Source organism: Phaethon lepturus, unplaced genomic scaffold (assembly GCF_000687285.1).
Source record: "Phaethon lepturus isolate BGI_N335 unplaced genomic scaffold, ASM68728v1 scaffold15888, whole genome shotgun sequence".
NCBI lineage: Eukaryota > Metazoa > Chordata > Aves > Phaethontiformes > Phaethontidae > Phaethon > Phaethon lepturus.
This window is the reverse complement of record NW_010558423.1, coordinates 27,811-38,951: the sequence shown is the minus strand read 5'-3', so window position 1 is coordinate 38,951 and position 11,141 is coordinate 27,811. Positions and strand designations below refer to the sequence as shown.

At 39.6% G+C, this 11,141-nt stretch overlaps 1 protein-coding gene across 1 annotated transcript in view; it reads right to left on the bottom strand.

Annotated features, from left to right (window-relative positions):
• Positions 1–1,773: 1,773 nt before the first annotated feature.
• Positions 1,774–11,141, bottom strand: part of LOC104625441 (serine/threonine-protein kinase 32B-like) — a 36,985-nt gene continuing 27,617 nt past the window's right edge. Inside the window, exons 2-3 of the mRNA XM_010293065.1 lie at positions 11,019–11,074; positions 1,774–1,929 (exon numbers count right to left, since the gene is read on the bottom strand). Of these exons, the coding sequence (XP_010291367.1) occupies positions 1,774–1,929; positions 11,019–11,074 (212 nt within the window). The remainder of the gene's footprint in view (positions 1,930–11,018; positions 11,075–11,141) is intronic.

Genomic DNA, 11,141 nt, shown 5'->3' with positions numbered 1-11,141 from the left:
CCAGGAGAATGCTGTGGGAGACGCTGTCAATCTTGTCATTCTCCCTGGTAAGCATGCTAGATAGACTGGTGAACTATAAACATTGCTATAGACATTGAATATAGAACATTGTTAGTGCACTGGAGCATCTTGAATAGTGTCCTTTTTGCCTGAAATATATTTTTAGTTCTAGAGTACTACATTTCTCTCTCATTTTACACATCTCTCATATATATATAGTATAACATTTGAGTCTTGAGATCTTGTGATAGTATCTCAGAAGCACGAGAAGACTAAATTAATTATTACAGTAAAAATCATCCTCACACCCAACACATTTTAAGGTATTGCTTATTTCAGGTTTAATCTTTGGCATTAAAATAAGAAAACAAGAAAGAATATTTATTAGCTGATGATAATTCAGTAATTGGAATCTAGCATACTTTTTGTTTCACAATAAATATTTGATCCTTAGTCCTTCAGCATTGTTATGTTTACTGAAGTGTCTTGTAGATCATGTTAACCTATGGTTGTTTCTGCACAGTGTCTAGTTGCACAGCGGAAATCTTTGCTGCCTCTTGTTAAAGAACAAAACTTTAGAGAGAGATTAGACAAATGCATGAAAGAAAAATCCACAGGCCCTTAAGCACAGAAATACCACATCTTTGGTGAAGAAATCCCCAGAATACAGGTTGGTGGAATCTTGGAAAATACTGGGAAAGTTCTGTATTCCAGTCACAATATTTGTATATTTTTCTTTAAGCCTCCATATTAGGTTAGCTCAAGTATGATCAATCATGTCAAGTGGAGAGCACTTGAAACATATATATATGATTAGGTCCTTTTTGAATGAATTTTGGGATCAAATCCTTTGCTGGTATAAGTGGGTGCAATCACACTAAAGCTGTGTTAAGCCAGAAAATAGTTTGGCATTTTGTTCATGAAAGATGCTAAGCTGGCAACAAGAAACTTCTCATTTGTACAGGTCAAGAGTGAGCTAAAGGATGGGAAAAAGACTGTAGGTTAGGCATTGACCTCTAGTGAGACAGCTAGAACTCACAAAACAGAAGGTCTGTTTGCATTGTGACCATCTGCAGTCAACCAAGCTATTCACAAACTGAATAATTTTCATATCATAATGGTTTATGTTCCCTTTTTTTTAATTATATATGCATTTTTAGATAAGGGAGGAAAAGTCTGTGTCCTGTTACTACTATCACTACATAAAAGCCAGCAAATACTTTAGGTTGGTGGTGTAATTGAAGCTAGTCAGACCAACATTTTCTCACACTTGTATGTGACTGTGGCATGCAGTGGCTAACGCTGGGAAGATAAGAGAAATTCCAGGTGACAGAAAGATGTTTTTGTTGTTCCATGTCAGCCATTTTTTAAGAGTAACTGAGTTTTGAATTTTCTCTGAATCAACTACAAAAATTTTTAACTGAATAGTTGGGTTTGATATTCCACAGCCTTATAACAGTTGTTTAGTCCAGGTATTGTCAAAAAGAAATGATGAAGCTGGACAGAGCAACACATTTCCACACACTGCTGTAACAATATGGAGAGAAAGCAAACCAGAAATGAAAAGGCGAATGTGATGTTTACATATGCTAATACAAAAGGGCATCTTTAAAATATTCATGAAAATAAAACCCTCTGCCAAACATAAATATGTTGAAAAAAGAGGTCACCAAAATTTTTCTTATACTTTTCAACTTTCCAGCCTTCCATAGCCTGAACGGATTCATCAATAAGTACAAAACAAGAGATCCTTGACAGAATTTAAAGGTTTGCTTACCATAGATTGACCAGGAAGGGATGTTCCAGGCCTTGCATTATCTGTAGCTCCCGAAAAACATTTCGAACTTCATCTCTTTCAATGCACTTCTGTTTATTCATATATTTCATGGCATACATTTTCTTGGTGTCCCTCTTCTGTACAATGCACACCTAATTGACAGCAAAGTAAAAGACAAAGTTTGACACCTACAGAAAGGAAACTCAGTTGTGACTTTGAAAAAAAGGAGCCTTTTATGATATTTCAATAATCCAGATCTGGATACCACAACTTAGGAACACCTTCAGAAAGTCCACATTACAGCTGTGCAGGATTCCTTGTAATATATTGCAATTAATTAATTAACAAAAAAAAAAAAACCAGTCCTGCATAAGAAGAAATGAGGACCAAGAAAAGTGGCATAACTTCCAGAAGGTACATAGTAAAGCTGGGAGGAATACACTCCAATTGCTCAAATCACAGGCTATTTCCTTAGTCACAAAAATTACCACATCCTGCCTAAGAAAATGCACAATTATTGTCCTTATTCCCGCAAGTCAATACACACATCTCGATTACTGCATCATAAACATAGCCTACATTCACAAGGCTCAATATTTCATTTAAATATCAGAATTATGCCTCTTGAATTATTGTTGAAAAGAAAAAGAATTTTCATACAGAGATTCATTGTAATATTTTTTGAAGTCACAAAAGACCATTACAGTGATTTAGTCTCTAGCAGTAAATTTCTTTGCTTTAGCTTTGTTTTCTTTTTTTGACAAAAGTCAAATGCAGGAAGAAAATCTTAGTCAAGAGAGCTCCCGTGTGAGGCCTGGATTGTTTTTTGTCATGGAAGTTTAGCTTGTGAATGAAGCTGGAAAGTGGCACCAGCACCACATCCAAGGATCATCATTTTAAATATGATTTCTGGCAACACGGAAATATGAGGTTGTTCTGTGTCTCATCCCCAAAGCTGGTGTAAACCTCATCTTCGTAACAGTCCTACATACACACTAGATCAAAACTATATCCTTGAAAGATTTTTTCCTCTGGAAGGTTTTTCCTGTTAATTGATTGGGACTTTTTTAAGTGACACTCCTAGTGTGTCTTCACAGCCAAGAGAATATTAGTTGAAAATATTAATTTGGTGCAATGTTTATATTACTGACACAACCATAGGCTCCAATCAGAATTTTCCATCATCAGGACATGTACAGACTGCGTACTGGAAGCATCTGTTTTAGACACCACAAGTCTGTAGTGTCTAAATTCAAGGGTATTCTGGATTGACTTGGTGTGGGCACTGTTATCTTATATGGATATTTATCTACATTCACACATGCACATATATACACTCCCATATTATACACAAATGAAATTATAGTATACACACATTATATATATATATAAAATTAGTGCTCAGAGATCAGATTACAACATGGTGCCAACCAGAAATAAATCCTTTGGTTTTGACCTGTATTTTAAGGAACTTGCATGCTCAAAATTCAGAAATGGTCTGGAGAAACTAAGACAACTTCCCACAGCTGACACCTCTGACTTTAATAAAGTGTGATCTGGATTCTGGACCTGGTGATGAAAAACCAGTGCCAGGGGTGAGGACCCTAAAGGGACTTACTATGTGGTCACTTATTTCTTAAGCACAGAGGAAAAGCTCCAGGAGCGTACCATCAGCATATTTTACTTCCTCTACTTTTTTCCAGTCCCTCCAAGAGGAACTGGGCCAGTGAAACCCAACCATATTTATTTCTCTGCAACTCTATTTCCATGATGCATCTCCTTGAGCTCAAATCTAGTCCAAAGAGAGGAGTTAATAGACTACTTTTAACCTATAGTGATAACGTGTGATTAAGCAGAGTTTCTTCTAATTACCTTTCCTAATATCAGGAGGTGTTCTGATAATTAAGTAAAACATAGATGGTAATATTTTGTATTGAGCCCATCAGTGTTACACAATGGTGAGTAGTGAAGTTTTGTTTCATTTTCCTCCTTGGACTGTTATGGAAAGTTTGGATGTTGGTGATGTCCTTAAGATAACTAAAGGTTCACACTTATATGGAAAGAACCCAGGCTGTGGAACAATGGGGAACTGGGGTTGGCCTTTTGGAGGAATAAGAGGTAGCAGGTGGGGTTGAACTGAAATGGAGAGATGGAAATGAATTGTTCAAGATTCCACAGATTCTTCAAAAGTATAAGGAGAATTTGCAGAGGCAATTCTTGACATCTTGTCTGAGATTATGTGGACAATCCAATTTAGTGAATCACATTATAAAGTACAATGTTTATGGATTTTGGCTCAGAACCTAAGTCCAGTTCATTCACTAACATGAATTTGCAGCATGACTTTCATATGAAACTTGGCCAACACCGAGGTGTTTGCAGAAGTCTCCTATCGCATTACATAAAAAGCCTCCCTACTGAACAGTTGACTAGTGCGAGTGCTGGGAGAATGGGGTTTTACTCAGCTGAGAGTTACAGGTTTGACCAAAGTGGCAAACTAGGAAACAGCATCTAAATATGTAATGTAACCAGGTTTCGAAACACCGCAGTGACTCCAGAAGGCACTCAGTTCTCTTACCTGCCACTAAAGGCAAGGGTATTCAGCACAGTTGTAACAGACCTTCTGTTGTTAGTAAAAACTTGCCTAGCCTACAACTTTAAAGCAGAACGATAGTAAACATTTTCTAGTAATGTGTACCTATGCACATCTTTTAACATGGTTTCAAAATTAATTGCATTTTAATGAATATACTAAAGCTACTTCTTACTAAAAATCAGGAAACACAAGCTGCATCCACACTGAAGATATTGTGAAAAACTGACATTGCTATGACAGTGCTGAATCATAGTGGAGACCCTCTCTGGCATTTCTACCTCCTGGCTGTCAGCTCTTCTTCTGAGTAGGACATCAATGGGCTGAAACTTTTCCACTACTGCAGAAAAGAAAAGAAAAGCCCTTAAGCTCTCTTCACATGTGCAGTCTCAATGGGAAAAGTTTAAATTGTGGGGGTTTTTTGTTTATGGTTGAACTGGTTTTGGCTGGGATAGAGTTAATTTTCTTAATAGTGGCTGGTATGGGGCTGTGTTTTGGATTTGTGCTGGAAGCAGTGTTGATAACACAGGGATGTTTTCATTATTGCTGAGCAGTGCTTACACAGAGTTAAGGTCTTTTCTGTTCCTCACCCCACTCCACCAGTGAGGAGGCTGAGGGTGCACGGGGAGCTGGGAGGGGACACAGCCAGGACAGCTGACCCAGGCTGGCCAAAGGGATATTCCATACCATACGACATCATGCTCAGTATATAAAGCTGGGGGAAGAAGAAGGAAGGGGAGGGGGGATGTTTGGAGGTGATGGCGTTTGTATTCCCGATTAACTGTTAAGTGTGATGCAGCCCTGCTTCCCTGGGGATGGCTGAGTACCTGCCTGCCCATGGGGAGTGGTGAATGAATTCTTGGTTTTGCTTTGCTTGCGTGCGCAGCTTTTGCTTTACCTATTGAACTGTCTTTATCTCAACCCATGAGTTTTCTCACTTTTACTCTTCCATTTCTCTCCCCAATCCCACTGTGGGGGGGTGAGCGAGCGGCTGCTTCGTGCTTAGTTGTGGGCTGGGGTTAAACCATGGCAATGGTTTAAATTCTTTCCAAAGGAGTAATTTTAAAATAGGGACAAACAGATGCTTTGGCACCTCAACAAACAAATTCTGTGATGAGTCATTATTGTGGAGGTCTGTGCAGAACTGTCTTATTTACACATATCAGTATGGAAGTCTGTCACGCTCACATTACTAAAACATCCTCTTTGAATCTTCCTGTGAATATCATTTACCAAAGCCCAGACAGTGCCCCGCTCAAACTGATATCACTGCTTCAGCAGTCTCTATAGGTGATGCTTCAAACCAGATATAAGTGTCATAAACTCAACAACTATGATAGCTTCATAGTCAGCAGATAGGGACAAGCACATCCATCTCCACCACCTAAGGTATGGGTCTAAATAGGTCCAGGGATCCATCTCTAGAAGGATCACTTCTCTTGTAAAGTCCTCCTAAAGAGATTGTAGATGACTAGCTTGGATGTAGGCATCTGTCTTTTACAATGTTTAAAGGTAGGCTACACGAATACCCGTTAATTTTCTTTGGAGTTCTATGGTGTTTATTTCCAAAAGTCTCTTGTGAAAATATTCCCTTTCTAAAGAGGGTTTTTCTACATGTCTTAGCTGTTATCACAAGGTTGTATCTTTTTTCTATCTGGGAGAAGGTAACAATTAATTCCTTCAAAACTATCAGATTAAAAGAAATTTGACCAGAGTGTGACTTGGAGACACTTTTCCTCAGAACCAGGGGAAGAAAACCAACAGATTATGACTGCAGGACTAAACTTCATTTTTCAGGAGAAACATATGCTATGGTCCACTTCTAGGCTACCTTTTTGGATTTCCTCTGATTTCACGTGCAAAAAAATAGAGCACCTACAGATGGAGTTTATTAATTATTATTAATCTGCAGATTAATAGATCACACAACCGCTAAGACTGCTATGGGTGACAAAGTGACCCATGGGCTATTGCAGACCTAGGTAAGCAAAGCAAGAGAGTTATGTTGAGTAAAACTGGGGTGGAATTTGCTAATAGTTTGCTGCATAATGATGTGTAGGTTGAGAAGCCATAGGTAGCTTCAGAGAAGCTCTTTCCAGAGCAAAAGATGGGGATGGCTGAAAAGTTTGACTTGCTGCAAAACACAGATTTCTCCTGTCTCCCACTAAGTTCAAAAGACTTCCAGCTGCCATGTGCTTGGTCCAGAGAGAACAGCAGGGATTGGGAGCACTTAGTTTCAATAAAGCCGTTTTGGTCTGAGTTTGGTACATAAGTACTTAGAGTTCTCGAACTACCATGATATGGTTTCATGACAGGTCATAAAAAAGGAGAGACACAAAACTGCAGCCAGAGGAAGCTCCTCTGTGCAAGGTCCCTGGCAGTGGAGAGTTGGCAGCTGGAGTGCACACCTCAGCCTTTCTTCTGTATCATAATCTTATGCATCAAGTACATCAGGTCAGTAGATCAGATGGGGCACCTATAGCTGCCATGAGTAATCATAGCCCAGGAGAGGGTCTGTGGCAACGCTTGGGCAGAAGACAGTCACCTAGATATAGGGGACTACAAGACAGGAACCAGCTATATTTTTCATTCCCAGTGTGGGAACTGATAAATCTGCTATGAAGCATGTGCCTGAAATACTGCTACTTCGTCTGTTCTTACACACATATTCTGAAAAATTAATGCTCATAGTCTCAGCTTACAAGTAGCGTTGGAAAGATTTACACAAAGAGGCTGGAGAATGGATGTCCTAAGTTTGGCTTTACACTGCCAGGGAATTTCCTTTAAATAGGGAGATTCATTCCCAGATTCCCCTGAGCAAGCCATGACAGCTGGAGCAGGGACCAAGCATCTGTTTATTCCCTTTTCATATTAACTCAAGCTAAAAATACATGTGTTTATACTGTCAAACAATATTAATATTCTGCAGTTGTGTCTTACGTTGCATTTAGGATAGCAGCATATTTTTTCTGAAATACTTTGTATATTATTTAGTAAAGTACCCTTGAACAGTGCAGACGTGATTCTGGGTTCCCATCTGTTTTATACCTGTGTAATTTCAATTACTTCAGCAGAGGAATTCACTGTTTTATACAACCAAAATAATCAGAACTAAGTCCTGTGTCTCAGCATCTTAGGCAAATAGGAGAAAGGGCTTGGACATTCATATAATTTGAGTTTAATTTAAGGAGGTCAGATTGTTTGATATACTTGTTCCCATGAACAAAGAACTTGAAGAAAATTGGTACTATAGTATTCCTGAAAACTCATTTTTTCACGTGAATACAAATCATTTTGTGGCAGTAAGCCTGCAATTATACAGTTATTGTTGCAGTAAAGAACAATGATAATTCTTGTATTTCCCTAGTCAGTTTTGTACTCATTGGGTGATCTTCGAATATATAATTTTTTGCAATATTTTGTTGATAAGAATGATGGCTCTACATATAGCAAAATGGAAAAACTTAGCCAGAGAGAGAGAGCATTGCATGAGACAGCATTTTTAAGGTATCACATAGCATAAAGAAATAACTACTTATACCAGTATTCAGCATTTTTGGTTTGAGTATTTTAAATTTTCTACTTCTGAATTGCCTTAGAAGGGAAATACTTAATATATGAATAAAAGCTGTTTGGGCAAAATTTCTGACCTGGCCCACTTCAAGTGTATTTGGAAATGCTAATAACAGGAACATGCCAAGCATAACTAGCTTAATGGTCTTTAAAAAAAAAAAGAAATCATTATTTCCTGTTACATATGAGGACAGCAAAGCATGAGCAGAGAGCTACTGTCATCTACCTAGCAAAGCAAGGTCACTGAAGCCAGCAAGGCTACCTTTGGAGGAGTGCCACACACCTCCTCGGGTACCGCTGCCACCCGTGCAGCAGCTCACGGATCTGTAGCAGCGTCTGTACGTACAGATACATACACGGGGTCCGTATAGATGTGCCCGGGAGTGGGGAAAAGCATTCAGTGAGCGGTCACACCCCAGACTGCCATAGCTTGCCCGTCGCTTGGCTTGAGAAAAAGAGCTGCTGCCGTGCTCGGAAGCTGTGGCCGCAGCGGCCCTGCGCAGGCTCAGAGCTCACCGTCCTCCGCCGCCCCTCGCTCTGAAGGGACGCCTTTCCAAGCAGACAGAAGTAAGCCTGGGTTTTGCCAGAAACAGGAGCGTGCTCCTTGTTTCTCGTCTCTCCACACCCACTTCCTACGCTCCTCACAACTGCTGCGAAGTATCTTGACTTTTTCTGAGGAAGGTGCTACAGTGCCTACAAGACTACACTCGCTCTTAACACGTCCCTAGGAAACGGCGTGTACTGAGGCAGTCGCTTAAAGCAGGCGCCTTGAGACACAAAGCGTTTGACACCAACCGGCCTAGGAATTCCTGTAACAGCAAATGTTGCTACTGTGAACTCAAAATGCCAAACAAAAGGCTTCTGAAGCCGGCTGGGAGGGACAGAGCGCAGCTGCTGAAGCAGCCGGCCCCAGGGGAGGAGGTGAGGTGCCCAGGATCACCTTCGGCCCCGTGCACGGGCGCGAGCTGAGCTGCGCGGAGTCTCTGCCCTACCAGATACCTCCTGCAGCAATATCCTGCAGAGGCCTAAGGTTGCTGTAGCAACCACAGTAATTTAAGAAATATGGAGAGAGAGTGAGCGCACAATTGTACCAACAGCAGTAAAATAAAAAAATAGAGCGCGTCTTAAAACACCCTGCTGCTCTCAGAAAACAAAACAGGCCACAGAGCAGCCATAAAGGAAGACGGCAGTTTAAGGAAGGCCGATACGGAACATGGTGTTACGTGTTGCAGGATGCTAGAGCACAATAGACCCCAAACAGTAAACAGCGAGTCAATAGAGATTAGGGGTCTTGCATCATTTGTTGACATTTTCTGCTGCCAGGTGCTTCCACAAGGACAGTAATAGGAAAAGTTGCCAGTGACAAGGCTTCTAAATGAATGATAAAGGCAAGACTGACTCACAGAGAAAGACACTTGAAACAGTGAGTGATTTACCACGTTGTGCTTTTGGCCATGGTATAGTAGGTAATTTTAAAATGGTCTTCTTTCTTTCCCTGTCTGTAGAAGGAAAATCAAGGTGATTGGTCAGAAGCTTGCATTCATTTGGGAAAAACAAGCCTTTTATGCCAAAGACTCTTCTGTTGCATTGAGAGCTGCAAAATAAGGATTTAAATTTAGAGGGGGCTTATGCATGAGTTCTTTCTTGCATTAAACGTGTTCTCTCAGAGTTGCAAAACTATTCTCAACCATACATATCGCCAAAGCAGGTTCACAAGAACACTGCAACTGTATGAACCTGTAAGAAAATTAGATAGTTCTAGAAATATCATGGAAACATTCACCAGTTTCCTGAATGCTGTGGAGAAGAGTGTATCAAACATCACCCAATAAGCATGTAGGCTTGTTTTATTTTCCTGCATAATGTGGAAGGGTGAGGGCCCCTTTGAAAGTGCAGAAACAGTAGAGGTGTGAATGAGGAAGCTCTGGAGAGAGAGGGGTGCAGGTGATCTTTGTGATGGCCAGCATGATTTGGATACATCTTTAACTGCTTATCCTGGAACTAACTTGCACTCCTGGGCCTCTATTTAGTTTGACGTGATATTGCATCGGTGTATTGTGATAATAAAAAATCATAGATCTCTGCCACTCTGATTTTTAAGGGATTCTTGAACACCATTTTGCACTAGCAACATATTCTCCTATTGACCTCAAAGAGGGTTTCTCTTGGAAACTACTGAACTGAATACAGCCCATGCCGTGAAGGACCATGCTGTTCTGCGAGAAGTATTTCAGGCCTCTGTAAAATGAAAGTAATTTTTCTGCATGGAAGGTCAAGAGCCAGCAAAATCCTGTGTATGTGCTTAATGCATAACTACAGAAGTAGTTCACCGGCACTCAGCTGGCATATATTGAAGAACCATTTAAAACAAAATCTAGACAGCTATTGCTTGATCAGTTACTGAAATTGTATTTCACCTTCAAATGTATTCCTGCAAGTAACAGTTTCTAATATTTTTATAATTTGATTTTCGCTGTCTGCATGGCCTTGTATTTACCCATATTAAAATTTAAAACCTTGTTATAGTCTTTATTTTAGGAAAGAAAGGTCGTCTACTCATGTGTAAACAAACCATTAATCTTCTCTGTTTCAGCAAAAAGCTGTTGAGTTGAACAAACATTTACTCAATGATCATAATTACAGTGTATGTCAGTTTATACAGTCCCAAGTGTATTGAATCTATGTAAAGTGCCTTTAAAATACTGCAGTTATTTTAAAGACACAAGTAAGTCCAGAGCTTTAAGAACAGGATCACTCTAGTGGACTGTCTAAAAAAGTAGTCTGTTCCTACTTGTTTGTTTTTGTTTTGGGGACTGATTTCTGAATTCTACTAATCCCCATTGAGGAGACTTAATTATTATAATCATTTTTACTCAAGTAATTTTAGGGAATATATTGTAATAGAAATAATTTAATGAATAATCAGAGTCAGTTCACACTGATGATCAGATGCCTTTAAAAAGCAAAAGACCACAAGACATTGTTTCTTTATCCTAGTCTAATCAAGTCACACCAGGAATACACAAAGGAATTCTCTATTAGATTTTTAACTGCTAAAAATGAATTGATTCTTACCTTTCCAAAACTCCCTTTCCCAATAGCACGCAATATTTGAAAGTGGTCAAAGTTAACTGCAAAATAAAGGAGAGAAAAAAAGGAAAATAGTTTGTAGAGTGCTAAGTCAGAATCAGAAATCAG